Source organism: Geotrypetes seraphini, chromosome 12 (genome assembly GCF_902459505.1).
Source record: "Geotrypetes seraphini chromosome 12, aGeoSer1.1, whole genome shotgun sequence".
Taxonomy (NCBI): domain Eukaryota; kingdom Metazoa; phylum Chordata; class Amphibia; order Gymnophiona; family Dermophiidae; genus Geotrypetes; species Geotrypetes seraphini.
The window spans coordinates 61,999,062-62,020,019 of record NC_047095.1 but is presented as its reverse complement, the minus strand read 5'-3'; the positions used below and the strand labels follow the sequence as shown (position 1 = coordinate 62,020,019).

The 20,958-nt window shown below is 43.0% G+C and overlaps 1 protein-coding gene across 4 annotated transcripts in view; it reads right to left on the bottom strand.

Annotated features, from left to right (window-relative positions):
* Positions 1–20,958, bottom strand: part of BEND5 (BEN domain containing 5) — a 1,015,515-nt gene that overhangs the window by 951,868 nt on the left and 42,689 nt on the right. For all 4 annotated transcript variants that reach the window (XM_033915518.1, XM_033915519.1, XM_033915515.1 and 1 more), the window contains exon 2: positions 4,418–4,540. In XM_033915518.1, the coding sequence (XP_033771409.1) occupies positions 4,418–4,435 (18 nt within the window). In that variant the 5' untranslated portion in view covers positions 4,436–4,540. The remainder of the gene's footprint in view (positions 1–4,417; positions 4,541–20,958) is intronic.

Below are 20,958 nucleotides of genomic sequence, written 5' to 3'. Positions count from 1 at the left end.
ACACCACCTCTAAAGGCTCATATGGGGCCATCGCAAGGGCCCACAGTACCAAATTAAGATTCCAAGATGGAAAATGCTGGTACACTGGAGGGTGAAGACATAAGGCTCCCTTCAAAAATCTGGTAAAACTCCATCAGAATAGACAGACTCCCTACTCTTCGCTTATAGAGAGTAAGACTGAGTGGGTTTTCCAAACATTGTACACTCACATTAAGGCGGTGTCCCTGCAGGAGACCCAATATAAGATACTACACATGGCATATATCACATGCTCTCGTGGACATAGCATGGGACTTTGGTCTGATAGTCTCTGTATTAAATGTAAACTTCAGAGAGGGACTTTCCTTCACTCCTTCTTTGATTGCCCAGCATTGCAATTCTGGGTACCAGTACAAACTTGTTTACGCCGGTTACTTAGCTGTGATCTGCCATGGCATGGTTCAGCTCAACTGTTGGGGGATGTACAGGAATGGATTCAGCAGGGCCTGGATGGGTATTCTCAGAAATTTGCTTTGCATGCCATACTATTAGGGAAGAAGCTTCTTTTACAGTCTTGGACCTCTGAGGAAGCTCCCACTTTTCCGAGGTGGATCGCCCTGATGAAACAACAAGCCCGATATGAACTGGACTCTTATTCATCTCAGCGGCAAGCCTCCTGGAAAGCGTATTGTGGACTGTGGGAGAGGTTCAATGTTCCTCCAGGCATTGGGGGCATGTGTGGTTCTCTTGGGCTCAGCGATAAATCGCCATCCAAGCTGAGTCTTCCCCCAGACTCAGCAGCAGATCCGCCCGAAGTGGTTGGCTGGACTGTAAACGATGGCATTACAGTCTGTCGCATATTGGAGATAACAGAGGTAAGTGGAGGGAGGCCCCTCTATTTCCCACGTCTTTTGGGCATTGAATAGCAGTAGAAATTATATTAATTCAAAAGAATTTGCCCCATTAACGGAGAGCACTCCAATATGTGCTCTGTTCAGGACGCCATCTTTTTTCCTCCCATTCACGCCTAATTTAGATATGAGGATTTACACAAGGTTTCAAGTAATGTAAATTCTCAGATCCCGGCGGTAAGTAATATTCAATAAACAGCATCCAACTTTTATAGAACAGAACTAAGGGGCTGATTCTGTTTAGAGCACCAGTCTCAGCAGCCACCTAAGAAGCAGCTGAGAATCGCACAGTGGCATCCTAAACAGATTCTAGGGATTCTCTGCTAGGAGACCTTTTTAGACCAACTGAAGTTGTTGAACCTAGTAATGCAAATCTTGAGACAAATATTTGATATTTGAAATGAGAGAGGGTAGACATGGGAGTTGCCTTTGGTATCTGGGCAATTGGAATCTTTGGCCTCTCCCAGTGCATCCCAGAATGCACTGGGAAGAAGGCCTAAGACTCTGGCCCAGGTGCCTAAAGCTCCTTCTATGGGAGGGGCCTTAGGTGTCTGGGCCAATCGGAGGCTTAGCCCTCCCCCAGTGTATCCCAGAATGCATCAGGAATGGGAAGGCCATTTTAGAAGAGACATGCCTACTGACAGGAGGGAGTAGGCATCCCTCTTGCTGACCATCTCCTAAAGATATGGGAGGGGGTTCAGGAGATGTCATGGGGAATTTGGGGCTATGATAGAGTGTTTGGGTGTGTTGGGAAATGTCAGGTGAGTGTTGGGGAATGTCAGATGAGTATCAGGTGGGTGCTTGGGGTTCAGAGAATCAACAAGGCATCTCTTCTGCCATGGACAGTGTCGGGTGGGGGGTTCGGGGTGGTGGCAGGAGGAATTGTGCATCCCTCCTGCTGGCCAAGTTCACCGGTGGGGGGGGTGTTCCAGTTCCCTGCCGCAGCCACTCAGCTGATCATGGCAGGGGGATTCTCTTGCAGCGATCAGCTGCTGGGAAGAGATCTTGCGCTGTGACATGGGCGCCGGTTAGAGAATTGGGTCGGTTAGGTGGGTTTGGGCATCTATCCCTTAGGGCAGACTCGATTCTGTATAGGACGTTGGTGTGTGATTCTCAGCCGCTTCTTAGGTGGCTACAGAAACAGGTGTTCTATATAGAATTTCTCCAAAATGCCTATCCTAAACAACCTGTTTATTAAACTACTGGAAGGATTAGTCAATTTAGAAGTATGAGTTAATTAGACAAATATGATATCCTCAATGAACATCAGTCAGGATTTAGAAAGGGATATAGCACAGAGTCTGTTCTAACCTCAATGCTCGATTATCTCCATTGTCTCTTTAGTAAAGGCCTTGATTCTTCAGCTAGATCTTAGTAGCGCTTTTGATTTGGTAGATCACAAGATATTGCTGAACTGTTTAGATGCGATCGGGCTCTCAGGAAAAGTCTGGAATTGGTTCCAAGGTTTGTTGATAAAAAGATCATATCGAGTGGCTTGATGATAATTACTCTCATTCTTGGAGAAATCCATCAGGGGTGTCTCAGGGATCCCCGCTGTCACCTACCCTGTTTAACATTTATATTTCTTCCCTCGTAAATTTACTGCAGAGCCTGAATTTAAATTTTTACTTATACACGGATAATATTTCTATTTTAATTCCCCTAAATGATTTTATTTCTGATATTTTAAAACATATATCCTGCATCATGACTTTGATAGAGCAGTGAACAATTAGTTTCAGACTGAAATTTAATACAGAAAAGACTAAACTTTTTTAGCCAGCCCAAATGATAAAATAACTAAATAATTGCTTCATTTAAATGGTTATGACTACCTGATTTTAAAAACTATTAAAATATTGGAAGTCACATTAGATTGCCATTTAACCATGATGGAACATACTGACTTTGTGATAAAAAATGGACAGACTATACAAAAATATTTTGACCCATTATCTTTTAGACTATTGGTGCAGGCATTAGTTTTATCCATTTTAGATTACTGCAATATTATTTATTTAGGAGCCTCTAAGAAACTATTAAGAAAATTGAGGATAATTCAGAATATGGCTGTCAGATTGATTTTTGGCTTAAAAGAATGATCATATTAGTCCTTATTATCGTTTGTTGCACTGGCTGCCAGTAGAGGCACAAGTCTTATTTAAGTTTTCTTGTATTTGTTTCAAGTTGATCTTGGGACTATCTCCAACCTATCTCTTTTCAAATTTTATATGGTATAGTCCAATGAGGAAAACTAGAAGTCAACATTTATTTGCTTACTCGAAAATTAATGGTTGTAAATACAAAACTTTCCTGAATAAGACCCTTACATTCCAAGCAGGTAAACAGAAGTCTTGGTTGGGTAAATGCATTTGTCAAGCCATGTCATCATACAGTACTTTTCAGAAAGTGATCAAGACGACGTTGTTTGAAAAATTCATTTCCTAGTGTGGTTGCATCATTATGAACTGTTATTCTAAGCAAAAGTTTGTATTGTATTTTCCTAAAGAATATTTGCAAACCGCCTAGAAATCATTCGGTTATGGCAGTATAGAAGAATAAAGTTATATTATGTTATATTTAATTTAGAAACAAAGGAAAACAAGACATAGGAATGTCTGTCTGGCAGCATTCTTATTAATGGCAGAAAGGGAGGGTGGCAACTCTGATAAATGGTTAAATGAAAAAAAACAACAATGGATACATAAATTACATACAACAGCCCCTCATGTGTTAAATGCAGAGCTAGAGTGGGCATCTTTAGTTTAATCGGAAGGTTTTGTGATTGGAGGAAGAGTTATTCAGCTGTTTTAGCCGGAAGTATAAATTGGAAGTAAAAAATGCCGCTGCCATCTTGACTTGATAATTTAGGCATGGATGGTTCTGATAAGATTTGTTTTAAATATAAAATAATTTGAATGGTTATAAGGTAGATATAATAATTTATGTATCTTTTCTAGAGGAGTATCTTTGAGAAAACTGTGGAAGAAACTTTTTGGATACAACTTCTCAGACAGATGGACCAGTAAAACTAGAAATAATTAAGGACCCCCTTTTATGAAACCGCAGAATTATTAGCTCCAATGATCATAGGAATTCTATAAGCCTACATCGCCTACGTGAGCCTAATTCTATGTGCCTACATCATGCCTAGAGTTAAGTACCTACTAGTAAATTAAACTTTTTTTTGTTTTGGGAGTTTTTAAAAATAATCATTTTTATTGGGAAAACAGCAAAACAGAATCTAGGTGACAGTGGTCAATTCAACAACTATAGTAATTGGGCAACAATGCAGCCAGCAAATACAGAAATGCAAGCACAATTAATGGCACTTTCAATTATCTGTACCAATTAACCAGTTTTTAAAAATTAAGTTAGGCATCTACAACAGTAGGCACCCACTGGTAGGCACCATTTATAGAATCAAGGCCAAAATGCTTGAACCAATTCACCATATAACCATTTGCAGTCAATCCATTGCCAAGAGCAGTATCTTCTTAGCAACATTATTAATTTTGAATACTCACCACTTTCAAAGCAAGCATCAAATATTAGATGTCCTTTTTTAGTCAATCCATTATAGCCCGTTGGAAAGACAGTATATTTGCTTACATTCCCTGCTATGATGTCCTCATTCCCAATTTCATTTCCTATTGCAATAAAAAGAAAACAGTGTTAGGAAATGCTTTAACTGCTATTCTTCTTGTAATGGACACTCTCAAAAACAGTTGTAAAATATAGGGCTCCTTTTAGTAAGGTGTGCTAGCGTGATTAGCTTGCGCTAACCACACGCTAAATGAAAAATACTAACGCAAGCTCTATGAAGGCATTAGCATTTAGCGCATGCGGTATTGTAGCGCGTGCTAAGACCGCTAGCGCATCTTAGTAAAAGGAGCCCATGGTGTCTCCAATAAAACCTATGTTTAGCCTTGTAGTTTTAAAACAGGACAACTAAAAGAAAAATATTACAATATCCAGAAGTTAGAACAAATACAGGTATAAAGTCTACATTATTTTATGCTTTTAATTCTATGTTAATATAATTTGTATTAGTATTATTTATTTATACCCCGCCTTTCCCAAGGCGGGTCACAATAGAGTACATACACAAACAGAATCACATACAGTACAACAAATTGAACATGAATAAAACACAATAGTGATCATGTAAAGCCTCCTAAAATTACAAAGAGGCTACCAGCGCCTCGCATCAAAAAACCATAAATCAAGTCCCATATTTCATCTTACAGAAGAGGTATTTCTTCAACATTTTCTTAAACCTTCTCAAACATGTTTGCTGTCGTAAATATCCCAGAAGCTTATTCCACTCTCGAGGACACACACACGAAAATATGCTAGCTCTAGACGCAGCTGTTTCACTGTCGCAACATGCACTGTGGTTCGTATGGCAGAATGCTATCCATCAAATGTTTCAGTGCCTTACTGTGTATACAAAGATGCACCTTGACCAGTAATTTATAAAGGATTTGATGTTCTAATTTTAACCAATACAAACGTATATAGCATTCTGTCACATGATCACTCTTTCTTAATCGAAACAGAGTGCGAAAAATCGCATTCTGGGCTACCTGCATGCACTCAGTGCTGATGCAGGTAAACCCAGATGCATCAAATTGCAGTAGTCTAAACGTGATAATACCATACTCTGCAAGACAGTCCTAAACATAGAGGCAGACAAATATGGGTGCAAATTGTTCAACAGAAGCAATTTTAAAAATACTTTTTTTACCACTGCAAATACATGCCCCCTGAATGTCAGACAAGAATCTAGTAAAACCCCTAAGTATTTTACCTCAGTGGATATTGCAACAGTACTGCCTAATACAGGGGTGTCAAACTCAAATCACATAAGGGACTGAAATCTAAAACACAGGCTAAGTTGTAGGCCAGATTTTTTATTAAGATACTTGCCCCCTCCTTTGCTGATGCGCAGTGTAGGCCCCAGCGCCGGTGGCGGCTCTGATGCTCACAGGACTTCGGTGTGCGTTGGATCAATCACCGGCGCCAGTAAAGGAGGGGGTTAGTCTCAGTAGAAGTGTAGGGATGCAGCCGCTCCAACACCACGCCGGCTACAAAATAAATAAAAAAGACTTTTCCTCTCTTTTAGGTCCTAGTTCATGCTTGTTGTCGAACACCAGCTCTGGCAGGATACATATTTCAAATCTGACATATTGTAATCACAAAATAGAAAATAAAATTATTTTTTCTACCTTTTGTTGTCTGGTCATTTTGCTTTTAGTCTCAGTTTCTCTTTCTTATTTTGTCTATCTTCTAATTCTCTTTCCAGTTTTTGCTGTCCATTTTTTTTCTCCTCTTTTCTCTTGCTCCAGTCCCTGTCTCCAACATATTGATTTTTCCCTTTCAACTTTTCTCTTTTCTGCCTCTGTCCACTCAAATCTTGCCTTCTTTCTCATCCTTTACTCATAGTTATATACATTATAAATTCATGAGTAAATTAAATTCTTTTTTCTTTGATATTTCTGAGCCGTAGACCATAGAAGTCCGCCTGGTACTGTCTTAGGCAGACTATAAAGCACAGTTACTTACCGTAACAGGTGTTATCCAGGGACAGCAGGCAGATATTCTTGACTGACGGGTGACGACACCGACGGAGCCCCGGTACGGACAATTTTAGAGTGATTGCACTCTAAGAACTTGGAAAGTTCTAGTAGGCCGCACCGCGCACGCGCGAGTGCCTTCCCGCCCGACAGAGGCGCGCAGTCCCCAGTTAGGATAAGCCAGCTAAGAAGCCAACCCGGGGAGGTGGGTGGGACGCAAGAATATCTGCCTGCTGTCCCTGGATAACACCTGTTACGGTAAGTAACTGTGCTTTATCCCAGGACAAGCAGGCAGCATATTCTTGACTGATGGGTGACCTCCAAGCTAACAAAAAGAGGGATGGAGGGAAGGTTGGCCATTAGGAAAACAAATTTTGCAAAACAGATTGGCCGAAGTGTCCATCCCGTCTGGAGAATGCATCCAGACAATAATGAGATGTAAAAGTATGAACTGAGGACCAAGTGGCAGCCTTGCAGATTTCCTCAATAGGAGTGGAACGGAGGAAAGCTACAGATGCTGCCATCGCTCGAACTCTATGGGCCGTGACAGAACCTTCCAGTGTCAGTCCGGTCTGAGCATAACAGAATGAAATGCACGCTGCTAGCCAATTAGACAACGTACGTTTAGAAACAGGATGTCCCAATTTATTCGGATCAAAGGACAGAAAGAGTTGGGGAACTGATCTGTGGGGTTTCGTACGCTCTAGATAGTAAGCTAGAGCCCTCTTACAATCCAAAGTATGCAGAGCCTGTTCCCCAGAATGAGAGTGAGGTTTCGGAAAGAAGACAGGCAGAACAATGGATTGGTTGAGATGGAATTCAGAGACAACCTTAGGGAGAAACTTTGGATGTGTACGCAGAACCACCTTGTCATGATGAAAGACCGTAAAAGGTGGATCTGCAACTAGTGCATGTAGCTCACTGACCCTCCTGGCAGAGGTAAGAGCAATAAGGAAAAGTACTTTCCAAGTGAGAAACTTGAAAGGAGTGGTAGCCAAAGGTTCAAATGGAGGCTTCATTAAGGCGGAAAGAACCACATTGAAATCCCAGATAACAGGAGGGGCTTTAAGAGGTGGTTTCACATTGAAAAGACCCCGCATGAACCTGGACACCAGGGGATGAGCTGAGAGAAGTTTTCCATGAACCGGCTCATGAAAAGCAGCAATGGCACTGAGGTGGACTCTGATGGAAGTAGACTTAAGGCCAGAGTCATACAAAGAAAGCAGATAATCCAACAATGTCTCCACTGCCAGGGAAGTGGGATCAAGATGATGAAGAAGACACCAGGAAGAAAATCGTGTCCACTTCTGATGGTAACATTGCAGAGTGGCTGGTTTCCTGGAGGCATCTAGAATGGAACGAACAGGCTGAGATAAAAGAGTATCATGAGAAGTCAGCCCGAGAGATACCAAGCTGTCAGGTGCAGAGACTGGAGGTTGGGATGTAGAAGGGTCTCCTGATGATGTGTAAGCAGAGAAGGAAACAGTGGAAGAAGAAAAGGTTCCCTGGAACTGAGTTGAAGTAGAAGGGAGAACCAATGTTGCCTGGGCCACCTCGGAGCAATCAGAATCATGGTGGCTCGTTCCCTCTTGAGCTTGAACAAGGTTCTCAACATGAGAGGCAGAGGAGGGAAAGCGTACAGGAACAGATTGGACCAGTCGAGGAGAAATGCATCCGCTGCCAGACGGTGAGGAGAGTAAAGTCTGGAGCAAAAAAGGGGCAGCTGGTGATTGTGAGGAGCTGCAAAAAGGTCTATCTGAGGAGTGCCCCATTGAGCGAAGATGGAGTGTAGAGTGAAAGGATCGAGTGCCCATTCGTGAGGCTGGAGAATTCTGCTGAGCTTGTCCGCTAAGGAATTCTTTTCTCCCTGAATGTAGATAGCTTTCAGGAATAGATGGTGAATTATGGCCCAAGTCCAGATCTTCTGGGCTTCCTGGCACAAGAGGCGAGAGCCTGTCCCACCCTGTTTATTGATGTAGTACATCGCAACTTGATTGTCTGTGCACAGCAGGAGGACTTGAGGAAAGAGAAGATGTTGGAAGGCCTTGAGGGCATAAAACATCGCTCTGAGTTCCAGGAAATTGATGTGATGCTTCATTTCCTGAGCTGTCCAAAGTCCTTGAGTTTGGAACTCGTTCAAATGAGCTCCTCAGGCGTAAGGGGAGGCATCGGTGGTGATGATAAGTTGATGAGGAGGTAGATGGAAGAGAAGACCTCTGGAGAGATTTGAGGATATCAACCACCATTGTAGAGACTGACGAAGAGATGATGTCACAGATATGTGACGTGAGCAAGGATCCATCGCTTGGGACCACTGGGTAGCTAGGGTCCATTGAGGAGTGCGCAGGTGAAGACGTGCGAAGGGTGTGACATGAACTGTGGAGACCATGTGACCCAAGAGTATCATCATTTGCTTGGCAGAGATGGAATGTTGTGGAAGCACCTGCTGACATAGAGATTGAAGCGTTTGAAGACGGTTGGATGGCAGGAACGCTCTCATGAGGACTGTGTCCAAGACAGCTCCGATGAATTGAAGTCTCTGAGTGGGGATGAGATGAGATTTGGGTAGATTGATCTCGAACCCCAGAAGTTGAAGAAACAGGATGGTTTGGTTGGTGGCCAGGAGAACAGTCTGAGATGAATTGGCCTTGATTGGCCAGGAGAACAGTCTGTGATGAATTGGCCTTGATTAACCAGTCGTCCAGGTAAGGAAAGACCTGAAGGTGGTGAGAGCGTAGAAAGGCAGCCACCACAATCAGACATTTGGTGAACACTCTTGGAGAGGAGGCAAGACTGAAGGGCAGCACCTTGTATTGGTAATGACAACGATTGATCATGAAGCGTAGGTACTGTCTGGAGGCCAGATTGACCGGTATATGAGTGTATGCTTCTTTGAGATCGAGGGAACATAGCCAGTCACCTTGATTGAGAAGAGGGTAAAGAGTGGCCAGAGAAAGCATTCTGAATTTCTATTTGACCAAGCATTTGTTTAGATCGCGAAGATCTAGGATGGGTCTGAGATCTCCTGTCTTTTTGGGAACTAGAAAATAACGGGAGTAGAATCCTTGCCCCTTTTGATCTAGAGGAACTTCCTCTATGGCGTTCAGAAGGAGGAGGGATTGAACCTCTTGAAGAAGGAGGGAAGACTGAGGAGTGTTCAAAGCAGACTCTTTTGGTAGACCTTGGGCAGGAAGAGTCTGAAAGTTGAGAGAGTAGCCGTGATGGATGATGTTGAGGACCCACTGGTCCGAGGTGATGGTTTCCCAACGGCTTATGAAATGAGTAAGGCGTCCTCCTATAGGCAGCGGAAGATGGGCAGATGGAGGGATACTGGCTATGCCCTGGAGAACCAAGTCAAAAGGGTTGTGAAGGTTTTTGTGGAGGAGGAGGCTTCACCTGGTGTTGCTGCTGTGCAGGTCTAGTGTTTTGCCTTTGTTGTTGCCTCTGACGCCTGGGTTGTTGAGCTGCCGGTGGCAAAGGACGAGCCACAAATCGACGCTGGTAGGCCGATTGCTAACGAAAAGGCCTGGTAGGTGGGGTCTTCTTTTTTGTTTTGAGGAGAGTATCCCACCTAGTTTCATGAGCCAAAAGCTTTTGAGTAGTGGAGTCCATGGATTGTCATAGATCGACCTGACCATGAACTTTCGAAGCTGTAAGAGCGATGAAGAAGTTTGGCGAAAGGCAGATTTTTTACGGTCAGGGAGGTACTTCTCAAAAGCAGTCAGATTTTGTATGAGATGCTTGAGATAGAATGAGAAGTGGAAAGCGTAATTCCTTGACCTGTTGGCTAACATCGCATTCTGGTACAACCTCTTGCCAAATTTGTCCATGGCTTTACCTTCTCTGCCAGGAGGGACTGAGGCGTATACACTAGCTCCCGTGGATTTCTTTAGAGTGGATTCCACTAATAGAGACTCATGTGGGAGTTGTGGTTTGTCAAACCCAGGAATCGGGATGACTTTATATAAGGAGTCTAACTTGCGGGGGGCTCCAGGTATGGTCAAAGGTGTCTCTAAATTCTTGTAAAACGTCTCTCTCAAGATGTCATGGAGAGGTAATTTGAGATATTCCCTTGGAGGTTGGTCAAAATCCAGTGCATCAAGAAAAGCTTTGGATTTCTTTGACTCAGCCTCCAAGGGAATAGAGAGAGAGTCACACATCTCTTTTAAAAAAGATGAGAAAGAGGTTACATCTGGTCTAGAGGATGGGTCTAAAGCAGAAGGATCCTCATCACCAGATGAACATTCCCCTTCAGAGAGAAGAGGGTCCTCTGAGTCACCCCACAGATCAGGATCCCGAACCTGAAAACTGCGGTCTCGAGATTCCGGTGTGGAGGGTTCCAGGTATCGGGATTTGCGTGCCGACTTACCTGACCTCATAGACACGGTACCGGGAGACATTAAGGGCTGCATCGGTGCCGAAGTCTGAACAGCCTGGTGTTGAGCTCTCGGTTCCGGTGCGAGGACTGGCATGGAGACCGAGGAAGCAGAATGTAGCAGTACCGACAAAGTGGATGCCGAAAGAAGGGGCTGCTCCACTGTCGGTACCGGTAGCTCAGACCGGACCGAGACCGGAAGGCTCGGTGCCAAAAGTGCAGGAAGGAGTTGTTGCAACTGTTCCTTAAGCTGCACCTGCAGGACAGCGGCGATCCGCTCGTCCAGCAAAGGCACCGGTACCGCCTTTTTCTTCTGCGGTACCTGCGGTGCCGCTCTACGCCCCGAGGATGAGGAACCCGAGGTCGAGGGGCTCACCTCTATTGGGGCGGAGCGCTTCCGTAGACGCCTCGAGGTCGGCAGGATTGGGCTCGCTGCTACTGAGACCGAAGGACGCTCCAACGGGGAAGGCTTCTTAGCCGGCTTACCTGAGGGATGCGACGCCGACGCGGTATCGCGCGGTGTCGACGAGGTGGGTGCCGACTGAGACGGGGCCGATGTCGGTGCCGGTGCCGCAGAGTCAGACATCTCGGCACCAAACAATAATTGCTGCTGGATCTGCCGATTTTTCAGAGTTCTCTTTTTTAAAGTCGCACAGCGGGTGCAGGTAGACGCTCAATGGTCAGGACCAAGACATTGTAGACACCAGTTGTGTGGGTCAGTGAGTGAAATTGGTCGTGCACACCGCTGGCACTTCTTAAACCAGGGTTGAGGGGGCATGAAGGTAAAAACGGCTTCTGCCAAATCGAAGGCCGAGGCCTCGATGGTGGCAACAGGCCCCGCCGGGGCGAAATTGAAGAAGTGAAAAAAAAAAACAAAGTTGGTTTTTTTTTTTTAAAGAAAAGAAAATAAAAGAAAATGAAGGAAATAATATTTCCTTAAGAGTTTACGCGAGCGGGAAGGCGATATGAAAAAAGTCTTCAACAGCCGTTGAAGAAAACGCGTCTTCTTAGCTCCGCGGAAACTAAGAAACTGGGGACCGCGCGCCTCTGTCGGGCGGGAAGGCACTCGCGCGTGCGCGGTGCGGCCTACTAGAACTTTCCAAGTTCTTAGAGTGCAATCACTCTAAAATTGTCCGTACCGGGGCTCTGTCGGTGCCGTCACCCATCAGTCAAGAATATGCTGCCTGCTTGTCCTGGGATAAGTAATAAACTATAAACTATACTGGAGTTCTTGTCAAAGCTCACTCCAGCCTATCCAAACCATCTTGTCATTTGCAGGATACAGACCGTAGAAGTCTGCCCAGCACTGTCCTCATGTTTCAAATTACTGGAGTTCCCGTTGACACCCTCCTTAGCCCATCCTAAACTGAATTGCCATATAAGGGACACAGACCATACAAATCTGCCCAGTTCTTCAATTTATACCATTCATTTTCTAATTAGAAAGCCTCTGTGTTCATCCCATGCTTTTTTGAATACCATCACCGATTTCATCTCCACCAACTCTTGGGAGGGCAATCCAGGCATCAACCACACTTGCAGACTTGTCTTCTCCCTTCTCCATTTCTGCACTTAACAAAAAAAACTCATTGCATATTGATTAACCTATCATAAGTTACAACTAAATGTAAGTTAAAAAAAAAAGGCATTAATCTTCAATACTTCACAACAGCTTTTAAAAATCCACTAACCGCCACCAGCTCAATATTGGCTGGATGGTCTTTATCTACTATCATTTTCTGGGTTTCTATGTGCTTCTGCATTTCATAATTGTGTACATTAGCTTGTTGTAATGGTAAACCCATTCTTCTGCTTTGTCCCCAGAAAATCTTTCTTCCTTCGTCTTTTCCCTCATTTCTTCCTAACACATAACATGCTACAATTTGGCAATTTTGTAACTAAACCTGAAGATCCGATGAACAATTTTTGTTGCCTGTTTTTGTTAGGTTAAATTCTATTTTTAATATATAAATAAGGTGCAATCCTTTGAAAAGTTGATAGTCTATTGCTTGATTTTCTGTTGCAAGGTAGAATCTTAACATTTCATTTATGGCCACTTAAAAGTAAAATTTGTAATCAAAGTAGCAGAATCAGCAAATAAATGTAATTCAGCTGTCAGTTCTGATTTTTACTTAATTCCTGAAGAGATAATTGCATTTACAGTTTTTGAAGGTTCTTCTAATTAACTATTCTCACCCTTATGAATTCAAGTAAATTAGGCTGTTGTTGTACTGTTTTAAGTCCTTTTCAGACATCATACTGGTAATTTATGAAACACAATAACCATCTGAATAACGGAGTGATTTAAAGATTTTTTTTAAAACAGGTCATTATGCAGCAAGCTGTTCCATAGAAACACAACGGCAGATAAAGGCCAAATGGCCCATCCAGTCTGCCCATCCGCAGCATCCACTATCTCCCTCTTTCCCTAAGAGATCCCATGTGCCTGTGCCACACTATCTTCAATTCAGACACAGTCTTTGTCTCCAGCATCTCTACCAGGAGACTATTCCACACATCTACCACCCTTTCTGTAAAGAAGTATTTTAAGCCAATAAATACAGGGGATACAGTCATGTATACTAGGCAAAGACTCAAAAAAAGAAAACGTGCTGTAATTTAGTTTAGCAGAAAATCACAAAATTGAAAGAAGACAAAAAAAAAAAAATCATAAATGGTCCTGCGGCCATTTTGGGGTGTACCATTTCTGCTTATTTTGTTGCGTGAAAGCGTGTGGAAGTGCTAATGATGAGGGAAGTTATGCTATTATTTTTCCCCTGATGTAGCCTTGATAAGGCGAAACAGAAGTACTTTCTGTCAGGAGCAAACCTTTTTGGAGCATTCCATGAGAAGCAAGTAATAGACTGCCTGAGAGAGACGACTTTAAGATAAGTTTTCCACGCTTTTGCATATCAAAGTTATAATTGAAAAATAATCTTTTTCCCAACTGTAGTCATTGCAACATGTTTGATGCAGAGTAAATCTTTTTTCATCCAACCTAAATGCAAAGAAAGAGAATGAGTTTGGAAAAATAAGCTTATTGAAATAAATGAAAGATTAATATAATATATATCTGTACAAAGGTTTTTCAGACCTGTGATGATACGGGTGGCTTAGGGTACAGTGCAGTCCCAGCTGCCCGTGTTTGAGGTCTATTTTCTCCGTTTTTTTGTATTTATTATTTTTTTGTCGTCTTTCAATTTTGTTTTGGATGAATGTGATTTTCTTCAATTCAAACACCAACAATTCCAAAGACATTATTACCCTCCTGCCATTTACCCAATGGTAGAAAAAGATACCCATCAAACTAATCCAAGCCCCTCCCCTCCCCAAAAAATCCCACAACCCTCACACACATGCAACCAATCCATACACCTCTGATATACTCTTCATGTCAGTACCATGAGTCAAGTAGTCCACTCCCCATATCTACCCAGTCTTAAGTTATGCAGACATCTTCAAATCACTTTTGTTTGTTATTTTTGCCATCCATACTGGTATTGCCTCAGAAGAGCAGACTTAGGCCAAGATGAGTCAGTTTCCCTTAAAGAAAGAAGCCGGTGCCAGTTCTCCCTCCCTGCTTCTCTTCCCTGCGAGCCGACCAACTCGCTGCCTGGCTGGCCTGGAACGTCCTCTCCGACCGTTAGAATTGATGTCGGGCAGCCAGAGTTGGTCGGCCCGCGGGAAAAGAAGCAGGGCGAATTCGGCGCCGGCCTGTTTCCGATGGCCAGTGGCAGCCTTTACCCGGCGGTGGTGGCAGCAGTATGTTTCCAATGGCGATGACATGGGGGAGGGCAGGGAGAAAGAAAGAAAAAGGGGGGGGGAGACAGGGAGACAGAAAGAAAGGGGGGGGGACAGGGATCCAGAAAGAAAGGGGGCAGGGTGAAAGAAAGAAAAAAAATGGGGCATGGGGAGAGAGAGAAAGACAGACATAGAGAAAGAAAGGGGGCATGGAGAGAGAAAGAAAGAAGGGGGCAGGGTGAAAGAAAGAAATGGGGCACGGAGAGAGAGAGAGAAAGACAGACATAAAGAAAGAAAGGGGCCACGGAGAGAGAGAGAGAGAGAGAGAGAGAGAGAAAGACAGACATACAGAAAGGGGGCATGGAGAGAGAAAGAAAGAAGGGGACAGGATGAAACATGAAACAAAGAAAAAGTTGGGGGAGGGAATGAGGTCTGGAGGAGAGGAAGCATACAGGCGGCTGAAAGAAGGGAAGAAATATTGGACGCACAGTCAGAAGAATAAAGTGCAACCAGAGACTGATGAAATTACCAAACAAAGGTAGGAAAAATGATTTTATTTTCAATTTAGTGATCAAAATGTGTCCATTTTGAGAATTTATATATGCTGTCTATATTTTGCACTATGGGCCCCTTTTACTAAACTGCAATAGTAGTTTTTAGCGCAGGGAGCCTATGAGCGTCGAGAGCAGTGTGGGGCATTCAGCACAGCTCCCTGCGCTAAAAAACGCTATCGCGGTTTAGTAAAAAGGGAGGGGGTATATTTGTCTATTTTTATATAGTTGTTACTGAGGTGACATTGCATAAAGTCATCTGCCTTGACCTCTTTGAAAACCCGTGGAATATAAATGATAATTAACATTTTCTCTGCGTACAGTGTGCTTTGTGTTTTTAAAATTTTGTTGTTGGTAGATCATTTTGATTTGGCCACGAAGGTAAGGGGGAGGGAGGGAGGTGAGCTGCTGAAAGACATCTAGTAATCTTTGCAGGCTTGACTATGCAGGGAATTATTTTTGTAAAATCATGTTTTTTTATGTGACTAGCATTATTTAGACTTTAATTTCTATGAATGAATAGAATGAAAATTATATAAAATTACTTGCTTGTTTTTATGTGCGTGTGCTGAAGGAAAGTGGAGAGAGAGTGGGCTGAGGACGCTGAAGGGAAATGGGGAAGAGAGAGTGAGGAAAAGACGCTGATTTATAAATTGACAATTGCACAGAATATTGTTTCTTTTTTTATACTTTAATATAATAAGTTCAATATAAAACAATTCAAGGCTTGTGTGGATGGAATGAGGTGGTTTGTGGGGATGATGACCGAGCTTACGGGGATTAGTCCAATAAAATGGTATTTTCTTATTTCTCATTATTTGTTTTATTTTATTTGTTAATTTGTAAAGTGGTGATTGTTATGTATCAGTTTTTTCAAATTTACATCTACTGTCTTTATATTTTGCACAGTATTAGAGGACATGTATTACTGGTGTTGTGGTGTTGCATTGTATGCAGAGTCTGGTTTCTTGGCAGTTCAGTTTAACTTTTGTCTACATACATAGTAACATAGTAACATAGTAACATAGTAGATGACGGCAGATAAAGACCCGAATGGTCCATCCAGTCTGCCCAACCTGATTCAATTTAAATTTTTTTTTTTTTTCTTCTTAGCTATTTCTGGGCGAGAATCCAAAGCTTTACCCAGTACTGTGCTTGGGTTCCAACTGCCGAAATCTCTGTTAAGACTTACTCCAGCCATTCTACACCCTCCCAGCCATTGAAGGCCTCCCCTGCCCATCCTCCTCCAAACGGCCATACACAGACACAGACCGTACAAGTCTGCCCAGGAACTGGCCTAGTTCAATCTTTAATATTATTTTCTGATTCTAAATCTTCTGTGTTCATCCCACGCTTCTTTGAACTCAATCACAGTTTTACTCTCCACCACCTCTCTCGGGAGCGCATTCCAGGCATCCACCACCCTCTCCGTAAAGTAGAATTTCCTAACATTGCCCCTGAATCTACCACCCCTCAACCTCAAATTATGTCCTCTGGTTTTACCATTTTCCTTTCTCTGGAAAAGATTTTGTTCTACGTTAATACCCTTTAAGTATTTGAACATCTGAATCATATCTCCCCTGTCTCTCCTTTCCTCTAGGGTATACATATTCAGGGCTTCCAGTCTCTCCTCATACGTCTTCTGGCGCAAGCCTCCTATCATTTTCGTCACCCTCCTCTGGACCGCCTCAAGTCTTCTTACGTCTTTCGCCAGATACGGTCTCCAAAACTGAACACAATACTCCAAGTGGGGCCTCACCAATGACCTGTACAGGGGCATCAACACCTTCTTCCTTCTACTGACTACGCCTCTCTTTATACAGCCCAGAATCCTTCTGGCAGCAGCCACTGCCTTGTCACACTGTTTTTTCGCCTTTAGATCTTCGGACACTATCACCCCAAGGTCCCTCTCCCCGTCCGTGCATATCAGCTTCTCTCCTCCCAGCATATACGGTTCCTTCCTATTATTAATCCCCAAATGCATTACTCTGCATTTCTTTGCATTGAATTTTAGTTGCCAGGCATTAGACCATTCCTCTAACTTTTGCAGATCCTTTTTCATATTCTCCACTTCCTCTTCGGTGTCTACTCTGTTACAAATCTTGGTATCATATGCAAAAATGCACACTTTTCCTTCTAACCCTTCAGCAATGTCACTTACATACACATTGAACAGGATTGGCCCCAGCACCGAACCCTGAGGGACTCCACTAGTCACCTTTCCTTCCTTCGAGCGACTTCCATTAACCACCACCCTCTGGCGTCTGTCCGACAGCCAGTTTCTGACCCAGTTCACCACTTTGGGTCCTAACTTCAGCCCTTCAAGTTTGTTCAACAGCCTCCTATGAGGAACTGTATCAAAGGCTTTGCTGAAATCCAAGTAAATTACATCTAGCATATGTCCTCGATCCAGCTCTCTGGTCACCCAATCAAAAAATTCAATCAGGTTCGTTTGGCACGATTTACCTTTTGTAAAGCCATGTTGCCTCGGATCCTGTAACTCATTAGATTCAAGGAAATACACTATCCTTTCTTTCAGCAACACTTCCATTATTTTTCCAACAACTGAAGTGAGGCTCACCGGCCTGTAGTTTCCTGCTTCATCCCTGTGACCACTTTTATGAATAGGGACCACATCCGCTCTTCTCCAATCCCCAGGAATCACTCCCATCTCCAGAGATTTGTTGAACAAGTCTTTAATAGGACTCGCCAGAACCTCTCTGAGCTCCCTTAGTATCCTGGGATGGATCCCGTCTGGTCCCATCGCTTTGTCCACCTTCAGTTTTTCAAGTTGCTCATAAACACCCTCCTCCGTGAACGGCGCAGAATCTACTCCATTTTCTCGTGTAACTTTGCCAGACAATCTCGGTCCTTCTCCAGGATTTTCTTCTGTGAACACAGAACAGAAGTATTTGTTTAGCACATTTACTTTCTCGTCATCACTCTCCACATATTTGTTCCCAGCATCTTTTAGCCTAGCAATTCCATTTTTTATCTTCCTCCTTTCACTAATATATCTGAAAAAATTTTTATCTCCCTTTTTTACATTTTTAGCCATTTGTTCTTCCGCCTGTGCCTTCGCCAAACGTATCTCTCTCTTGGCTTCTTTCAGTTTCACCCTGTAGTCCTTTCTGCTCTCCTCTTCTTGGGTTTTTTTATATTTCATGAACGCCAACTCTTTCGCCTTTATTTTCTCAGCCACTAGGTTGGAGAACCATATCGGCTTCCTTTTTCTCTTGTTTTTATTGATTTTCTTCACATAAAGGTCCATAGCCATTTTTATTGCTCCTTTCAGCTTAGACCACTGTCTTTCCACTTCTTTTATGTCCTCCCATCCTAAAAGCTCTTTCTTCAGGTACTTTCCCATTGCATTAAAGTCCGTATGTTTGAAATCTAGGACTTTAAGTATCGTGCGGCCGCTCTCCACTTTAGCCGTTATATGAAACCAAACCGTTTGATGATCGCTACTACCCAGGTGAGCACCCACTCGAACATTAGAGATACTCTCTCCATTAGTGAGGACCAGATCCAATATCGCTTTTTCCCTTGTGGGTTCCGTCACCATTTGTCTGAGCAGAGCCTCTTGAAAGGCATCCACAATCTCCCTACTTCTTTCCGATCCCGCAGACGGAATATTCCAGTCCGCATCCGGCAGGTTGAAATCTCCCAACAGCAGAACCTCCTCTTTCCTTCCAAACTTTTGGATATCCACAATCAGATCCTTATCAATTTGCTGCGATTGAGTCGGAGGTCTGTAGACTACACCCACGTAGATAGAAGTTCCATCTTCTCTTTTCAGAGCAATCCATATCGCTTCTTCCTCTCCCCATATCCCTTGCATTTCGGTCGCTTGGATATTGATCTTTACATAGAGAGCTACTCCTCTACCTTTATGACCATCTCTGTCCTTCCTAAAAAGATTATATCCCGGTATGTTTGCATCCCATCCATGTGATTCACTGAACCATGTCTCTGTGATAGCAACAATATCTAGATCTGCCTCTAATATCAGGGCTTGCAGATCATGAACTTTGTTGCTTAGACTGCGAGCATTTGTGGTCATCGCTTTCCAGCTATTTTTCAGCGATAATCTCCTTTTTTGTATGGATTTTTGTGTCGTTTCACTTTCCGTTGCAATACTAAGAAATGAGTTGCTGATATTGCTTATGTTGCAGCCTTTACTACTATCACATCTTTTCTTTTGCCGGGGGTGGTCTCTATAATTGTCCTTCGTACATACACCACCCCCACCTTCTAGTTTAAATGCCTAGAAAAATATTGTCTAAATTTCTCTGCAAGGTTTCTTTTTCCTGCTGTAGTAATATGTAGCCCATCAGTGCAATATAGCTTCTTGTCCTTCCATGTATTTCCCCATCCTCCTATGTACCTGAAGCCTTCTTGATGACACCAGGCTCTGAGCCATCTATTAAAGTCCTCTGTGTTTTTCACTCTTTGCTCTCCTTTTCCATATGCAGGCAGTATTTCAGAAAAAGCTAAAGTCTTTACAAAAGGTTTCACGCCCTCACCAAGCTCCCGAAAAGCTTTCTGTGCTGCAAGTGTGGAGTTGTTGGCCAGGTCATTTGTTCCCAGATGGATAACAACATCAGTGTTAAAATCCTTAGTTTATTCCTTAATTATAGTCAGTATTTGCCTGGAACTCCTGGTAGCTGAGGATCCTGGAAGACATTTCACAATTTTGGTCTCCTCGTCCTGTGTTCCAAGGTTAATGCCTCTGATGATGGAATCCCCCAACAGTAATAGTTTTCTGTTTTTGGCTTTTTTATTTGTACTTAGGGTGCTCTTGTTCTCTTGAGTTTCCTTCATTGGTTCCAGTCCCACCTCCCTTCTGTTTTCCTGAGTATCGCAGTGCACTAGTGGAGCGAAGGAATTCTGTAGAGGTATATATTTCTGTAGAGGTACATATTTCTATTTTTAGTTTGTGATTATTCCATATTGGACGAGGGTGTATCTGTCTGTGTGTATGAAAGGGACATGGCTTTCTGATAGCATCGACTGTACAGGATCAATTGACTGTGCAGGATATGGTTTGTTTAGTTTTACAATGTATGTGTTGGTGTTCTAGTGCTCACTGCAGTGTTTAAGATGCTGCCTTTTCCTAGGTACACTCTTGTGCGATATGTAGATTGTTACTAAAAATCATATTTTTCATATAGATGGGGGTGTCAAAAAATGATGGGCCCCGGGTGTCACATATGTTAGGTACGCCACTGGTCGACAGTACACTAATCCCTAAACTGACCACAAAGCTAAGTATAATATTTATTTAAAATACAGTGAATATTTATGAATAAGTTAAGATTTAAAGGAATGGCACATAAATTATTATGATCCACTGACGAAGTGACATGTCAATCACTAGGTATATGAAAAGTTTGAGCCTAGTGTGTTGTCTCTGAGGATCTGGGACCATGAAATTAAAAGACTTGGAGGCTCATAATCGAAACTGAAAAACATCTAAAAACCGTCCTAAATCGGCACTTGGACGATCTAAAAAACAAGTCATACAAGTGCCGATAATCGAACTGGGTTTTAGACGTATTTAAAAATGACCTAGGTCTACATAGTACTGCTGAACAACCAGAGCTAAAAGGCGCATGTCAGGAGGAGTGTCAAGGGCGGGATTTGGGCGGGACATAGGCCATCCTAGACTTAGTCGTACTGCATGTACTGTACAACCAAAAGTTTTACAACACTGCCTAGACGGAACCTGGACATTGTGACTTAGACCATCTAAAACCAGCTCTAAGTCAAAAGAAGGTATCCAAAGTGACCAGCTAAGCACTGCAGACCCAAAGTACAGA